Source organism: Somniosus microcephalus, chromosome 22 (assembly GCF_052327205.1).
Source record: "Somniosus microcephalus isolate GS21.2 chromosome 22, FLI_Smic_1.0, whole genome shotgun sequence".
Lineage (NCBI taxonomy): Eukaryota > Metazoa > Chordata > Chondrichthyes > Squaliformes > Somniosidae > Somniosus > Somniosus microcephalus.
The window spans coordinates 17,502,336-17,520,437 of NC_141008.1; the positions used below are offsets into that span (position 1 = coordinate 17,502,336).

General features: G+C 43.3%; 1 protein-coding gene across 9 annotated transcripts in view; it reads left to right on the top strand.

Annotated features, from left to right (window-relative positions):
- srrm3 (serine/arginine repetitive matrix 3) overlaps positions 1-16,997 on the top strand; it is a 389,856-nt gene extending 372,859 nt beyond the window's left edge. For 6 of the 9 annotated variants that reach the window (XM_085964221.1, XM_085964222.1, XM_085964226.1 and 3 more), the window contains one exon: positions 11,552-16,997. In XM_085964221.1, the coding sequence (XP_085820347.1) occupies positions 11,552-11,765 (214 nt within the window). In that variant the 3' untranslated portion in view covers positions 11,766-16,997. Of the gene's footprint in view, positions 1-1,617; positions 6,548-11,551 lie in introns of those variants that run through there. The other 3 variants (XM_085964224.1, XM_085964225.1, XM_085964229.1) reach the window with 2 other exon arrangements.
- Positions 16,998-18,102: the final 1,105 nt, after the last annotated feature.

Below are 18,102 nucleotides of genomic sequence, written 5' to 3' on the forward strand. Positions count from 1 at the left end.
ATGGAGCGTAGAGAAAGTAGATTAGTATCTGATCTAATAGAGAGGGTTAGCAGAGTTGCTGGGGTACATGATCAGATGAATCTATCCAAGGACAGTGGAACTTACATGGCCCCATCTTTGTGCTCAATATGTTGTGCTCTACAGAACAGGCAAGGACATAGAATAAGTCACTCCTGAGCCATGAGCTGAGAAGAAGCCTTGAGGAAAACCAGACCACCCTTACTGTTTCAGTTTCAGCAGTTCCTGCTGCTTGATGTATGGCACAATATAGGTATAATCTGAAAGAAACTGTAGTTAGTAAGTCTCCAGGCTCCAAATGTCAATTTTATTGGGACGCCAGGTGGTAGATGAGAGCAGCTGGACGTAAACTCCCCATCTGACTTGCTGCCTCCCCATGTAGGCTCCTGATCACAAAGGAGATTGAGGAACAAAAACTGGGGGAGGAAAAGCAGAGAATCAATGCGTGCAATCAAAACTTTCCTCTCCAATCCTGCCATTTTCTCACCAACTTTCCCCCTTTCTCAGCAGCAGTATGATTGAATAACCTGTTCGTATTCACCGCCTAGATTTGTGCAGTAAGAAACGCACTTAGGCAAGTTACCAGAGGGTAGCTGGTAAGGGTGGTCCAGTACCCAGCATGAATCACTGGCTTCACTATTACAACAACAACAACTTACATTTATATAGTGCCTTTAACGTTGTAAAACCTCCCAAGGCGCTGCACAGGGGTGTTATTTGGCACCGAGCCACATAAAAAGATATTAGGACAGGTGACCAAAAGCTTGGTAAAAGAGGCAGGTTTTAAGGAAGACAGAGGTAGAGAGGCAGAGAGGTTTAGGGAGAGAATTCCAGAGCTTATGGCCGAGGCAGCTGAAGGCACGGCCGCCAATGGTGGAGTGAAGGAAATCAAGGATGCGCAACTTCCTCCAGCTTAACCTACCCACATTAAGTGCAATCAGAATGCATGGGTTTAAAAACAATCATTGCAAGAGTTGATTAGGAAGTAAAATTCAAAATAAAATAACAAGTTTGTTCTATGCAGTTTAACAAAAATAGATTCTGTTCAAACAATACACAAGAGAAGTGTAGATATGGCAAGAGCTTTGGTACAAAGAATAAAGCCTGTGGTTTAACCTAAGTTAGAGCTGGTCAGTGGATCCCGAACTTAGCTGACAGCTACACAACAATAGTGACTGCACAACTAAAGCCATTCACTGGAAGTGAAGCACTTTGGGACATCTGGAGGACAAAATAAGGCACTTTCAGCTGAGGGTCATTAGTGAACACAGGAGGTCACTGATCAGTCGACCAATGAAATGGAGATGCAGCAAATATTTACACCAGCTGCATCTGATTCTGGTAAATATATTTGAGTTATGCTCCATTTGTATCTTTGAGATGTCGATAGTTTGAGTATGTTTTACTGTGGAGGATGTGAGTCACATGTGAAGGTGCCACTTATTTAACATTGATATCCCCCATGTGTCTGGGATACATGTTATTTGTGCTGTTAATTAAACTCTCGGCACTGAAATGTCTTTCATGGTATCTTACTCCAAATTGCATAACTTTGTTTCAGCTTGTCTTGTGTCTCTCATTTTTTCCTCCCATTTGAAGGTTTGCCGAAGATTACTCAAGTCGATTGTGGTTACCTGGGTAACCGCTGCTCTGCATTGGACTGACGCTGTCCCACCTTGAACCCCGTTTTGTGAGGCAGTTTAAGAAGAGCGTCCCATCTCTGTACGGCCAACATTTCTCTCTCTCTCTCCCTATTGAATCACATAGGTAGTGGCTCAACCCAGCACAGGCCTCTCTGGTGATGGGGCATGTTTATCTAATCTATTGTACAAAACGTTCAGAGTGTACTCACAATTCAGCTGATGTCACGGTGTTAGAATTAGGTGCAGCTAACCATTTTCCACCTCTGTTTCCGTCCATCATACTCACAGTTCACAAATTATAATCTCCATTTCTCCCAACACAAATGTATTGTTTGGATAAACAATTAACAAACACGTTAAAGCATCGGGTACGTGCAGCAAAGTGCTAACCCTGCATTAGTCACCAAAACAAATTCTTAAAATTGCCAGTTGAGAATCACTTGGGAAGGGAGAGCAATGGGTTAGCACACTGGCCTTTCATCTCCAGACACTAAATCCAGCCCAGTGACAGTCTCCTCTGTCTGTTGGCTGTAAGTGTTGGGTGTGAAATGAGGTTGGACAGTGTCAGGCCAGTCCCCACAGCACAAAATCAGCAATCTAACCCTGAAAGGTCACGTGGAAAACAGCAATGCTCAGTAGGGTATACACTAAGGCAAATTGTTGGGCAAGAGTAAAAAGAGCTTTACTGTGTAACTAACCATGCTGTACATGACCTGAAAGTGTTTGATTCTGGCACTAGATTCCCAAGATAGGAAAGTGAAGTTCAATTTCCCAGTCAGTGGAGCGTAAAATCGGGCGAGGTGTAGAACAGACGTTCAACTCAAACTCGCCTCATTCCACTGGGTGTGTTAGGTTAAAATCGGGACTGTTGTCTCTCATCTTAATGAGCTCAAAAATTCTCCTCCTCCGCCCCCCCCCATTTGAAAAAAATTGCGACTAGTAATTTGTTAATAATCACATTGCAAAAATGGACCAAGCTTCCTGTCAATTGGCCCATTCTGACTCATCAGCTTCTAACGTAGGCAGAGTAGAGCAATAATATATTTCAGTAGGAGCTTTATTTGGTTCATCCATTATTTCTGGAATGTAGCTCTTCATGTGTCGTAAAAATTAAAGGGCAGTATGTAGAGCATCTCACAAAGACATCATCTGAGTCAGTGCAGATCTGGCGTTGTACAAAAATGAATCATTGCTTCTTTGCTAACAGCAGCCGACAGCGAACTACACAGCCAACTAATAGATTGTGGTCTTGCTCTTTGAGACTGCAAGTTTAAGAAGGGCTGCTCACTGGTGAATATGTCATCAAATTCCTGAGCACCCACATTGGAAAACATAACTGAAGAAAATAATCCTGCTTCCTCCTGTATTTTGCCCGCCATGTCCCCACCACGCTTGTTGTTTCAAGCAAGAGAGCTTCTTCTCTCTGTAGGGGATTTCAGTTTTGCCCAGGATTGGTTCTGACACTTTTCTTTTACCTCTCTTTCAAATGAAGTACTCTTGTTACCATCTTGTACTTCTAGCAATCTGGCCTACTGAGGACAGGAGAGTTCAAATATCAGCAAATGCTGCGAACCCTGCTCACATTTGGTAGCAGTCCACCTGATATATCATTTTAAGGACACTTCGACCCAAAGGAAAAGGCAAATGAACTGAAGGCTAATTGCCAATATGATCATTTCTGTTTATGTCTCGCTGTAGTATACCGCCAGTCCCAGAACTGTTAGAAAGCAATCAGCAAGACTTCTAATTTGAACTGTGGACTGGAACTTATAACGCTCATGCTGTGAGCAGGGTTGCTGAGCTGCAAGCGTTTCCAGCATGGTTTTAATTACTGTTCCCATTGCAGGAAGTACGTTGGGATATCCCGATGGGGTTTGTCCTTCCCACGTGACAGACAGGCATCCCAGTCAACTTGATAAGTCACTGGAATTGCCCACCACTCCCACTGAGCAGACCCTTTCTTGTCTAATCTAACATGCCTACTAACCAACGTTCTATTCTATTCACCTCTCGTAGACCTGGGGTACCTGATCTTTTCAGAAGGACAGCACAGGCTCGCAACTAATCATTTTCTTGGCTTGGAAGTTTAATCAATGGCAAACTTAACCTCTTTCTATGTTTTCTCAGTACCAAGAAATAACTTTTAATCAGCTCTGCTCTCAGAGTGAAATAAGATGTACAATGTTTCAGTGTTCTCCACATGCTCAGTTAACAGAATTCATTCTCAATCGCTTATTGAAATCAATATTTTTGATTGGATGTAAGTAGCTGGGTGCAATATAAATTTTAATGTCCTTGTTACTTTTGTGAATTTGTAACGAGTATTCACAAAGGTGAAAAGACATAGGCTGATAGTTCTGAAAGGGGGGCTGGCACATTTGAAGGGGTGGTGAGTTACTACAGGAACAAGCTTTGTGGAGAACACCAGCACTAATGTGATGTAGGTTGTGGTTTATCTTGATCTCATTATATTTATGCTAATATCTTTCTCATAATTTGATGATTCTGCCTAGTTTGTAAAACTTTTAAAAGCCAAGACCTAGTTTAAGGCTTTGTGAATCTGATAATTGGGCTTCTGAAATCGTTTTTCAGATCGCATTCCTTCACATTAAAGGAATTCTTAAACTAATAGTGATTTTAGTCACACTGTGTCTGTGTAAACATTGTTATCTCCACTGGTTGATGTTTTTAGAAGCAATTCAATTACTTATTTTTTTTACAAAAACTGTATGTAGCTTTTGGGAGGCTTTTTAACTGCACTCTCTTTGCAAACTGGAGTTTAATCTGTGTTTGAAAGTACAATCCAGTCTTTTGGTGAGTCTGACATGAGCCAGCCTGTAGTTTAAAAAGAGAGTCCGTCCCCTATCTAAAACCAATCATAGGAATACATATGAGAACATTCCTTATTTGCAGCCTACCTCGGCTTATTTTAGTCATTGCACCAGTTTCAAGGGCGATTCTTTTTCCAGTTTTCTCCGCTTCTCTCTAGAAAGTGCTGGCTCACACCGGGTATTGGTTCCATGGGTACCAATAGGCCTCTTATACCGCACCCATGTGTGAGCCTAGACAGTGATTGTCAGCAGGCTATTGGACCCAGGGGGGCATTGCAGCCAAACCCAATCTTGTCAACCCATCTTGCCTGGTGCCCTCAGAGTAACGCAAGCATCCAAAAAAATCAACTCACGATTTGAATTAAATTGCATCGTAATTAAAATAAACTGCAGTTCACAGAGAACCAATCCACTTCACTCCATGGACTGTAGGCCTGTTCCAACACCTGGCCGCTCCATCAATTCTGAAATAACTGTTACAGTGAAGCTGACTTTGAAAAATGGTTGCTTTTTAAAGGTAATGTGGATCAGATTTTATTTTGGAGAGGCAAGTAGAAGGTCGAATCAAAGCAAACCAACCAGATGCATCACAACCCCTTAAGAATTGTAAATATTTCTATCACTTAAACTTTTGATATTTGATGTCAAAGCTGAGGGCTGCAGTCTTTGCACATAATCAGAATTCTGGGTCAGATAATTGGAATTCTGTAGATAGTACACACTGCAGCCGCACTGCGCCGGTGGTGGAGGGAAGTGGAGGTGGATGGAGTGCCGATCAAGCGGGCTGCTTTGTCCTGGATGCTGTCGAGCTTCTTGAGTGTTGTTGGAGCTGCACTCATCCAGGCAAGTGGAGCGTATTCCATCACACTCCTGACTTGTGCCTTGTAGATGGTGGAAAGTCTTTGAGGAGTCAAGAGGTGAGTCATGCATTGCAGAATACCCAGCCTCTGACCTGCTCTTGTAGCCACAGTATTTATGTGCCTGGTTCAGTTAGGCTTCTGGTCAATGGTGATCCCCCCCAGGATGTTGATGGTGGGGGATTAGTAATGGTAAGGGTAGGTGGTTAGACACTCTCTTGTTGGAGATAGTCATTGCCTGGCACTTGTGTGGCACTAATGTTACTTTCCACTTATCAGCTCAAGCCTGGATGTTGTCCAGGTCTTGCTGCATGTAGGCATAGACTGCTTCATTATCTGAGGAATTACAAATGGAACTGACGCTGGGCAATCATCAGCAAACATCCCAACTTCTGACCTTATGATGGAGGGAAGGTCATTGATGAAGCAGCTGAAGATGTTGGTCTAGGACACTGCCCTGAGGAAATCCTGCAGCGATGTCCTGGGGCTGAGATAATTGGCCTCCAACAACCACAACCATCTCTCTTAGTGCTAGGTATGACTCCAGCCAATGGAGAGTTTTCCCCCTGATTCCCATTGACTTCAATTTTCTAGGGCTCCTTGTTGCCACACTCAATCAAATGCTGCCTTTATATTGAGTGCTGTCACTCTCCCCTTGCCTTTGGAATTCAGCTCTTTTGTCCATGTTTGGACCAAGGCTCTTTTTCCCATGTTTGGAGCTGAGTGGGCCTGGCAGAACCCAAACTGAGCATCGATGGGCAGTTTATTGGTGAGTAAGTGCTGCTTGTCCATCACTTTGCTGATGATTGAGTGTAGACTGATGGGGCGGTAATTGGCTGGGTTGGATTTGTCCTGTTTTTTGTGGACGGGTCAGATACTTGGAATTCTGTGTCACATCATTGGAATTTTGAGCTTTATTGGATTTCTGTGTCAGATAATTGGAATACTGAGTTAGATCATTGAAATATGGGGAATTTTCTCTCCCAAAAAGGGGTGGATTTGTGTCGGGTCAGAAGTTAAAATGTTTAAAAATCCTGAACCCAAACCCAACCCGCCTCTCACCCGGCCACTTCCAGTTTTAACGGAGGCGGGCAGGGCGGACCACCAACCCACTCCCAGGAGGCGGGTTGGTTATTTAAATATTTTAATGAGACTGTGTGCCTCACATTTGGCCTCCATTTTAAATTTTACATTGACCTCGGGAAACCCGGCATGAGCCACGATCTCCCCCCACCCCCCCCCACCAGCCACACTCTCTTCCCCCCCCCCCCACCACACAAACCACGATCTCCCCCCACCACCCCCCCACCCCGAGCCAAAATGTCCCCCCAAGTCTTGCTGTTCCACCGACCTGGCCTTTCCGATCTCACCCAGCCCATCCCAACCCTTCCGTTCCGATCTCGTCTGACAATGGCATCATATCTCGTCCGGCCTCCAATCTCTACCCCCACCTACTGGCCTTCTGATCCCTCCCTCCCTCCTCTCCACTGCGGCCTGGTGCCAAAGGCCTAACTGACCGACAGCCAGCCTTCCTCTCAATCTGGCTGGCTACGTCCGGGAAACAGAGACAAAAAATGCTAATCAGGTCCTGCCGTTAAATGTAGCAGGACCTGAGGGAAATCATTCTTCCGGCTTAACGCAAAACTTCCCCCCACCACCTCACTCCTTCCCCACCTCCCCGTAAATATCGGGGCCGCTGTGTCAGATATTTTGAATTCTGGGTTAGATAGTTGGAATTCTGGGACAGATAATTGGAATTCTGTTTCAAGTACTGCTTCCAATATTTCAGAAAAACACATGCAGATGACTTCTACACTGACATTATCCAGTGAAGTCAATTTCCATTTTATTTCTGACAGACATCTTTCTATGGAGTAATTGCACCTTCTGCATAACAGCATGTTGGTGTAACATAACTTCCATTGAATTTGACCTCAGGCTTCCCTCCCCTAGCCCAGCCCCTAACTAATTGAAAACATTAGCAGAACAGAAGTATAATTTTTGATCCCCTCGAGAGGGATTGATTTATCAGGCACACATTTACGTTTTACATAAAGAACAATCTTCAGTTATTTCCAGTGTAAATCCTTAGTTCCATGGTGTGTGTGTGATTGGTCTAATCCAACTATGTTTATGTGCAAGTGCAACCATTTCAGGCACAGTTCATGAGTCGGGTCCATGGTTTACACAGTAATGAAGCAATATACAGGAGACTTTGGTTTATCTGGAGGTTGTATGTCCGGAAACCTCGATCTACCAGCAGAAATCAGGAGCAGTTTTGTTAGGTTTTTTTTCTTCTCGTGGCTTTTTTTTCCAACAGTCAGGCTCTGGAAAGTCTCTCTGAAGCTGTTGCTAAGCTACAGAGACGCTTCCAAGGTACGGGCCGACTGTTTGAAGCTGTTGCTAAGCAACAGTGTTTGTTGTCAGATATGGAGATGAAAACCTCCGTATGCTTCAACATTAATGCTGGTTTGTCCGGCAGTTTTGATAGATCGGCAACAGCTCGGTCCCGTCGGTGCCGGATATAACAAAGTTTCCTGTAATTTGCCTAAAATTCCTCCTCTTCTGGCAAAGCAGTCCCACTGAGATTCTGAAGATAATATTTATTGTACTAAATGGATGATATCTGTGAAAGCACAGCATTCACCGAGGCCTTAACTTCTCTCACTCAAAACCTGAAGCGATACCCAGGAAATATGTGAGGAAGTATGGAATGAGGCAAGGTCATTTAGCCTCGAGCCTGCTCCTTCCATAGGCCCAGGTACAATCTACCCTCCACTACAAGAACATAAACATTCAAAGTCTTTTTTAGATTGGACTAGTGCCACTGGATAGAAACATAGAAACATAGAAGATAGGAGCAGGAGTAGGCCATTCGGCCCCTCGAGCCTGCTCCGCCATTCAATGAGATCATGGCTGATCATCCAAACTCAGTACCCTGTCCCTGCCTTCTCCCCATATCCCTTGATCCCTTTAGCCTTAATGACCCAAGCATGGATCTCACGTAACTAAACTGCAAGCCAAGTTAAGGGGCTTGCAAGACCCACTAAAATGGGTCTTCCAGGCAGCCAGATTTATAAAGTCCTGGCTCTTTTACATTTGGTTTGCATCAGGCTTCCCAAGACCCATATTTAGGGAACGCAGTGGCACTAGCACAGGTCTCATGCAATCTCCTAAGAGAAGACCCTGCATAAATAATCCCTAAAAGGCCTGAGAAGGTGTTATTATCAGACCTAGTTTTTTGGCAAGCGTGCCTGCACTCTAATGTTAGATTGCTCTTAGTATTAGAATCATAGAATGCTTACAGCACAGGAGGCCATTCGGCCTGTCAAGCCCATGCCAGCTCTCTGTAAGAGCACTTCAGCTAGTCCCACACCCCCACCCTTTCCCCGTATCCCTGCAAATGTTTTTCCTTCAGGTACTTATCCAATTCCCTTTTGAAAGCCACAATTGAATCTGCCTCCACCACCCTTTCAGGCAGTGAATTCTTGATCCTAACCACTCGCTGCATAAAAAAGTTTTCCCTCGTGTCGCCTTTGGTTCTTCTGCCAATCAACTTAAATCTGTGTCCTCTGGTTTTCGACCCTTCCGCCAATGGGAACAGTTTCTCTCTATCCACTCTGCCTAGACCCCTCAGGATTTTGAATACCTCTATCAAATCACCTCTCAACCTTCTCTGCTCTAAGGAGAAAAACCCCAGCTTCTCCAGTCTATCCACGTAACTGAAGTCCCTCATCCCTGGAACCATTCTTGTAAATCTTTTCCGCACCCTCTCTGAGGCCTACACATCCTTCCTAAAGTGCAGTGCCCAGAATTGGACACAATACTCCAGTTGAGGCCGAACCAGTGTTTTATAAAGGTTCATCATAATTTCCACACTTTTGTACTCTATGCCTCTATTTATGAAGCCCAGGATCCCGAATGCTTTTTTAACCGCTTTCTCAACCTGCCCTGCCACCTTCAATGATTTGTGCACATATACCCCAGGTCTCTCTGTTCATGCACCCCCTTTAGGACTGTACCCTTTAGTTTATATTGCCTCTCCTCGTTCTCCCTACCAAAATGTATCACTTCGCACTTCTCTGCATTAACTTTCATCTGCCACGTGTCCGCCCATTCCACCAGCCTGTCTATGTCCTCTTGAAGTCTATCACTATCCTCCTCACTGTTAACTATACCTCCAAGTTTTGTGTCATCTGCAAATTTTGAAATTGTGCCCTGTACTCCCAAGTCCAAGTTATTAATATAAATCAAGAAAATAATATATATCAAGAAAAGCAGTGGTCCTAGTACCAACCCCTTGGGAACACCACTGTATACCTTCCTCCAGTCCGATAAACAACCGTTCACCACAACTCTCTGTTTCCTGTCACTTAGCCAATTCCATATCCATGCTGCCACTGTCCCTTTTATTCCATGGGCTTCAATTTTGCTGGCAAGCCTATTATGTGACACTTTGTCAAACGCCCTTTGGAAATCCATGTACACCACATCAACCGCATTGCCCTCATCAACCCTCTCTGTTACCTCATCAAAAACTCAATCAAGTTAGTTAAACACGATTTGCCTTTAACAAATCCGTGCTGGCTTTCCTTAATTAAACTTACAATTTCACACACTGCGACAATTCATTAGTGGAGCTACAAGAACATGTGCTTATGACACAGTGTTAGCAACCAATTCATCTTAAAAGCATCTTTAAAAAAATATATATATTAAACGTGGTATATGGTCATCATAGTTTACTTTGGCAGAACAAGTCTCTCTGGACCTCACGCAAATAGATCGTAACTGAGAAGTTTATTTCTGGTTACAGTACCTAGTCTGTTCTACCTACTGCACCACTTTACAAAGGGCCAGAACTTGGGGTACTGAATCTGTCACATCAGAATTAACTAACGTCAAAATGTTTGTTTTATGAATTGGAACAGTTTGAAAAATAAGATCAAATTGAGACGGTTCAAACATTAAAAAGAAAACTTTTCAGTCGATTCCTGAACATTCTAGTCAATTCCTCAACTTCCCACTCAATTCCTGAATGCTCCAATAGTTTCCTGACTTCTACAGCATTGTATTTCCCCCTTTCCCATCCCTCCCCCTCCCTAATCTTTTGGGGAAGTGAGTCACTGTTTTTCCAAGTTGATAACATTGCCTTTTATGGTGACAGCTCCTGAGGATTTATTTCTTCCTGGCTGTCGCTACATGATGTAAAAAATAATTCTCACCTGGAAATAAAGGGCAATAAGACTTGTGTTTAGTCTCTTAAAATATGATTATCAATTTTCTTACATTGACTGCAATGCTAGAATGCAGTCGCACTAATATAACAATGTGCATTTATACACCATTTTCAAACATAGAAAAATGTCCTAAGGCGCTTCAAAGAGGCGTGAAGGGAAAAAGTCCTGTTGTATTGTATCATAGAATCATACAGCACAGGAGGAGGCCACTCGGCACATCGTCCCTGCTGCCGCTTTTAGAAAAAGCTACCCAGTTAGTCCCGTCCCCCCACCCTTTCCCTGTAACCCTGCAATTATTTCCTTTTCAAGTAGACATCCAATTCCCTTTTGAAAGCAACTATTCCAGGCAATTCCTCAACTAAATCTGCCTCCACCACCCTTTCAGGCAGTGCATTCCAGATTAGCACAGCTCGCTGTGTGAAAAATAAATCTGCTCATCTCCCCTCTGGTTCTTTTGCCATGAGATGAATCAGCTCTGATGGGGAGTTGAGGGGAGGCCAGGTTGTTAAAAAGAATCAGACTTGCTTAAAAGACTGGAAAACGCCAATACTGACCAGGTCAGCGACTGAGTGGATATGGTGACAAATGTTTATATAGTCATATATAGGTGAATTCGATTATAACACATACTTTTTGCATTCCTGTTAATGCACCTGAATAATGTCCTTGCAACTATGGAAGAACCATAATGGGGCAGATTTCCCTGCATCTGCGCCTGGGCTATTGGATTGTTTGGGCGGAGTGACCACATAATCGGTGGAAGGGCGTGTGTTCCTCCAGGTTTCCCGTATAAACGATCCAAAAGCCCCAGGTACCAGAACAGGGAAATCTGCCCCCTGTGTGTTTGTAAGGCGCGAGTGGCTTAACGCTGCATCGCCTCTGCTCACTGTGTACAGTGTGATCTAATCCAGGTTCATTCCTGTCTCCCTTCCCTGTTTGTTTTCGGTGTCCCACTCATTCAGTGCACGTAAGCGGCCCATTCCGTACTACAGGCCCAGCCCGTCGTCGCCCAGCTCCCTCAGCAGTTACTCTTCCTACAGCCGGAGCCGGAGCCGCAGCTACGATAGCTACAGCTCGTACAGCCGGAGCCGGAGCAGGAGCCGGAGCCGGAGCCGGACTCGCAGCCGGACCGCCAGCTACGACAGTCGGAGCAGCTCGGAAAGTACAGGCTTTTAGGAGGGGAATTTAACAAAAAAACACGCACACATGCCACACACAGAAATAAAACTGACAGTCACAACTGTAAACATCAGCTACATGATTCGTTTCCAAAATAGGAGACGTGAAGCTGCGAGTATCAGCAGTCCCAATAGGTCACTGAAACCAGATTTGTATTATAACAAGTATATATTTATATCAAGATAGCCTTGTAGGTCCTGACACTGAGTTCCTAGACCCAGGCTTACACATCATTCAGCACTGATGAAGGGACGGACAGAACAGATTTTGCAGTCTTCGAACAGTCTCCATCCTGTGTTTCTCCATTCCACGTCATTCAGGAGTTTAAAACTATTTGCCTGGTGCTGAGATTTAAACGGAATACTTTTTAGAAAAAAAAACATGAATTATAAACCTCTGCAAAAGAATTCTTCCATGAAGTCATCTGAACCAAAAGTCAGCAACTTCCTCCAAACAAAAGACATGCAGCTATTTAAAAAAAAACACTTCTTTTTCTGATTGACTGGAATTTGCATTGAACAAATCTTCAGGAGTTTCTGCGCTGATATTTTTCGAAGAGCCTGTGGACAAAAAGTACCAGATGAACAAGTGGACGGGCTAGCGTGGAAGCTCTCTTTACTTGGTCTCATTCAGCAAACTCCAGCTCCAAACTGCAGTCCCTCCTCGGATTCCTCCTCCTGACCTTGTAATGTCCCGAGAGAAGCAAAGTTTAAGTCTCTGCTATGGTTGCAAAAACGGAAAACTATGCACTGTAAATATAGTACAATTAGCACATGGGGGGAGGGTGCTCTGAGAGTTCAAAGGGGAATCGTATATCATATGCTGTACTAAAGCAACAAATCATGTAGAATTGTATTAATTCCTCTAGTTGCTTTCTACTAGATGCTAGTTGAGGCCTGTTCAAACAGCGATGTTGAGAATGTCTCCTAAATATACGAGTTGTTTAAGTGTTGTGCAGCAAAAACAATCGTCTTTTATTTAATAACTCTCCCATTGCCCCTCCTTTAGGCATTTTAAGGCATCGCCTTAACAGCCGCCTTGTTACAAGCATCATGCATATTTTGTTTAACAGATCTGGTTAGGTTTAGCCTTCACCCAGGAAGCGGCCGACCTAAGTGAGGCTTCCTGCCTCCCACTGACCAGCGAGTGCCCTGGAATCCTGCCACTCTGCCCACACCCAGCCTGCTAAAACCACTCCGCACCTTGCATGGTTGGTTTGGAAGGTGTACAGCACCGTTGGGTTACTGACTCTAACATTGGTGTCACCGCTGGAAGACACTGAAGAACTGGGGTTAAAGAGAGTTAGACAGAGCCAGAGGTAGACAGGCAAATTCTACTGTTGCTTGAGGCCATGAAAAAGGGGCACAAGTTTCAATAATTCAAAAGGTAGGCTACAGCCGTTAGTGCGGAAGGCTCTTCTACTATTTGAGAGTTGGTAGCTTTGAACGGTAGTTTTGACATTCACTATCTTCCCACAGACTATCCCATTTTAAGGTTAGTCCAGTATCCCCCTCTTCCAAGTTGTTAAGGATTGATTGGTATGTGACACACATTTAGATCCTCGGGAAGGAGATCTATTTTGGAATGTTCTGCAGATGTGGCATTTCATGGGGCCTCTTGCCAGTTGCTTCTGTTGCTTTCAACCAGTACTTATTGATTTGCAAACCCTACTATTTATAACTTCTCCAGTATAGAGAACTGAAGGGGGGAATTGAAGAAACGGTAAAGCCCAAGAAATAAAATAGTATAGAGTGAAAGATGGATCAAGGATTGCATGTGGTGACTCTTTGCAGTCCCAGTATGAATAGGCTACAGCAATTGACAATGTACAGTGAATAATAAGTTAAAAAAATTGAGAAGCAGGAGTTTAAGATCTGATACAGATCCATATTTTATTGGGAGTTTTACCGTTAATGGCACACTAATGAAGATCTCGTATTCAGCTGACTATTTTAATCTGGCCTCATTTTGTTTGATCTTTCCCATTTTACTAATAACTGAGGTTGTATCCCCTTTGGAAACAGGGCTCTAGAAATGAACACAGGTACCCAGAATCGGTTCATTGATTTGTTTTCACTTTCAAAATACCCCCACCTTTCTCCGCCCCCCCCACCGGTAAAAAGAAACAGCTAATGAAACTAAATGGCATCATTCCTCCAATTTGGGAACCGTTGGCGAGATATTTACACACGTTCTATAGATGGCTACAGTGAACAATGCATTCAGATATTTGAACAATGGCCATTCCGACCCTACGTGGCATTGACATTAACTAGCAATGAACAGCAAATCGAAACTTAAAAATGAGCTTACAGATGCTTAACTTCGTCTGCTATTTTAACCTGGATGGTAACCACTTAAAATAAATGGACTAACATCTCAGGTCTACTCTCTGGAACTGCCTCCCTAAACCTCTCCACTTCTCTCTTCCACCTTTAAAAACCTTCCCAAAACCCATCTTTTTCACCAAGCTATAGGTCACCTCTCCTAACTCCTCAACATGTCATAGCATCTGGTTTCCTTCATCTATTCTATTTTTTTTCTTCTCTTCCCTCCTTCATAAAGTATCTTAGGACATTGTCTAGGTTAATGTAAGTTGTTAAGTGTTTATGTGATAGAATCACAAACAGCATTCTTCAGTCTCTAGACTCTAAGCAGATTTTACTTCAGTGAAGGAAACATTAATTGCCTCAGTTTGAACTATTTTGTACTTAGGGATGTCTAGTCTACCCCTTTAAAAAATGGTAGCATCCCATGTGTGGGAGAAACACTGTTTGTGCAGTGAGGCTTTCAAAGTCATGCATAAAGACTGCTTCCAATCTCAAGTATAGTAGGAGGCTTCAGTAACTGGCAGTAGCATAAAAATGTTAGATGACTTGTTTTTTAAAGTCTTTTTTTGGCATGTCTCAATGCCATCTTTTTGCCACAAACCTCAATCACTTTCTAAATGGGTGCATAGATCCAAATCAACGATAGGCCAGTCAGGCTCAAACAATAACCAAGGGTACAAGTGCAGCCAAAGACAGGCAGCTTATTCAGACGCAATGTTTCAAGGCCCTCCCTAAATGTCCCAGTGTCGTTGTGTTAGATTTAGATTATGGTACAATATGCTGGTAATCCTGGGCTACCCTACATTGCTCAACTCATAGCAGACTCTATTGAGACCTGTTACCGATTTCATGAGGGTTGGCTATTTAGAGCAAGTAGTTCCTGTTGGATGCTCCTTCCTTCGCTGCTGTTAGTAATGCTGCTGGTTTTGCCCTGATCACCAAACTGCCCGAGTCCCCTTTTTCCAGAGCTGTTTATGGTCTAGTGTAGCCTAGCGGAGGAGAGGGGTGGAGACAATGCTGCAAGTGTCCCTGGCAGTTCTGTACAATCTCCTTGATGAATCAGATAGGAGGATGGATGTGTGGTGAGACCTGAGAGCCCCAGTGGAGATATTCATCATTTATTCAGGCACACTTTAGACAGCCAGGGACTAGTTACTCAACCTTTGCAAACCCTCATGTAGCACCCACAAAATTCACAGCCACTCTATAACTATTGCTATGCAAAGTTTCTACACCAATCAAAATAAAAAATGTAAAAATTCACAGTAAAACATGCACAACTGTTATAAGTCTGTATTTACAGTGTATGGATTAATCTGTCCTCATCTAGACTGCTTACATTTCTCAATGTATACACAGGTAGACCCTAGGATTTTGAAAACATTAATTGCTTTAATATTTCTACCCAATCAATCCATTGATGTTTTTTAATATTCATTCTCGAGATATGGGCATCGCTGGCTAGAATGGCATTTATTGCCCATCCCTAGTTGCCCGGAGCAGGTGGCAATGGGCTTTATTGAACCGCTGTGGTCCTTATGGCGATGGTGCTCCCACAATGGTGTTAGGTAGGGAATTGCAGAAAAATTGACCTAGCAACAATGAAGGAAGGCCGACATATGTCCAATTCAACATAGAAACATAGAAGATAGGAGCAGGAGTAGGCCATTCGGCCCCTCGAGCCTGCTCCGCCATTCAATGCGATCATGGCTGATCATCCAAATTCAGTACCCTGTCCCTGCCTTCTCCCCATATCCCTTGATCCCTTTAGCCTTAAGAAATATATCCAACTCCTTCTTGAATATATTTAACGAATTGGCCTCTACTGCCTTCTTTGGTAGAGAATTCCACAGGTTCACCTCTCACTGGGTGAAGAAATTCCTCCTCATCTCTGTCCTAAATGGCTTACCCCTTATCCTTAGACTGTGACCCCTGGTTCTGGACTCCCTGCATCTAGTCTGTCTACTCCTGTTAGAATTCGGGATTGTGTGTGACTTGGAGGAAATGGTAATCTCTCTTATTTGATTATATATGAACATACAATAAAGGACAGGAGAGGACTAACTGGCCCATCCAGACAGAATACAGCCGGCATGCACCATCAACCTACCCAACATTTCTCAAACTCCTGGGAAAGGATAAAGAGGGCAAAACAAAAAATAGGGGGGGGCAACCTCTTGTGATGTCACCATAGCAAACCATGGATAAAAAGCTAGTATTTAACAAAGGACATAATTTACAATGAAATTCTGATACTATCACTGCCCAGTGCTATCATTTAACAGAATTAGTCCCAATATAACCCTGGTATTTTCAAGCACAATGATTATACCCACAGTAATACCTCTCTATTAAGCAGATAAACAGCAACCTGAAAACATTTCAATGGGGTGGGTGGGGCGGAGTTTTGTTGCAATGTAATGTTTTTCACTGCTTGTTATATTATAGATTATTATTCAAATAGTCTGAGAGTACAGGAACTTTTTCCCCCCCAAAAAGGACATATTTTAACATAAGTGTTGAAGGATACGTTTACAAAAGGGATTCAGCAAATCTATCAGCGTATTGCACTAATCTTATACACAGGATCTACTGTTTACTGCTGTCACAATAGGAGACATTGCTGTTTGATTTCCAGGATTCTCCTTTTATTTTCTATTTATTTGGTACCAATTAACTTATTTGTCCATATGCACATCAGTAGTTAAAATGCATTTGTCAGTAAACCTATATATATTAAAAAAAAGATTTTTTTTAAAGGTGGCATTTATATGGCTCCTTCAGTCCTGTACAGTTTGGGTTTATTCTGTGTTTTGTTGACTTGTATTGTTGAAATGTATGAGTTCCAAAATGCTGCTTTTTTTCCTGTACAGTATTAAATGTGTTTCTCTTAACTTGATGATCTGGTTGTTGCAGAAGAGCTAAGTTTCTGAGAGATTCGACAGGTTCCCCCCTTGTTAACAGCCTGAATGTAAACCGCGACGCTAACTCCAGTACTTTAACACCAGAAACTGTCTGATCTGAACCCAACCAAGCCATCCAATATGAAGCGCAGTAACGGGTTCTAAAATACAGGAGGCCCGACCTGAACCAAGTCAAAACAAGCAGTGTTCTTGTCAGATCTTGGCTGTGGGTGCCTTTAATCTATTCTTTCTCGTGTCCAGATACATTGACTTGCAGTACACGAGACGAATGTGTCCCCAACACCATCAGTGTACCAGATCATTTCAACTCCATTTAGACACCGAGAGCCATTTAAATCTAACTCACCCGGTGAGAAATTGGTTGTATGCCTCGCCTGATTTTACTCCGTTAAACCAGTGGGTTAGGTTAAAATGACCCTCCCCCGCGCACCCCTCGAACCCCAGACCAATTCTTACCAAGGTGCAGATTTGAATGATCCGGGCTCCCTTAGTAGACTTTACCTCCTGCCTGGGCTGGGGGGGGGCAGGGCCTTTAGCTTGTCTCTCGTCCACACCTTCACTCAAACAGCCCTACAAGTTACATGTGAACCTAACATGCCCTGGAAAGCGCAGGGCTGTAGGCTGCTCACATTATAAAGCAACACAACTCCAAAAAGGAATTTTCAGCAATGTTTAAAATCGATCATTCCAGTTCTTCAGAGCTTAAAAGGTTTCATCCAGTAACAATGGGTTGAAGATAACTCACAGAGCACTTAGCCCCATTGTTAGGGACGAATTTAAAAACAAACTTAAAAATTATTGGTGTGAAGTTACACATTGAGAGTTTGTTTTGAAAAGCAAAGTCTAGCCATGTCGAGTTTCATGGTGGGTGTTGACTTTGTGCGATAGTGTAAAAGGGGTCGGCAGCCCCTTTTACATCTCCTGATGTTTGAAGTCAACAGAAATAACAATGGGGAGAGGTAAAAGGGTGCTGCCGACTCGCTATCGCCCATGTTACACTATCAGTAAGTACCGCACGAAGTCAACATCTACCAGATCGCCAACACTTATATTGTGAGAATATATTTGAGGACAAACAAG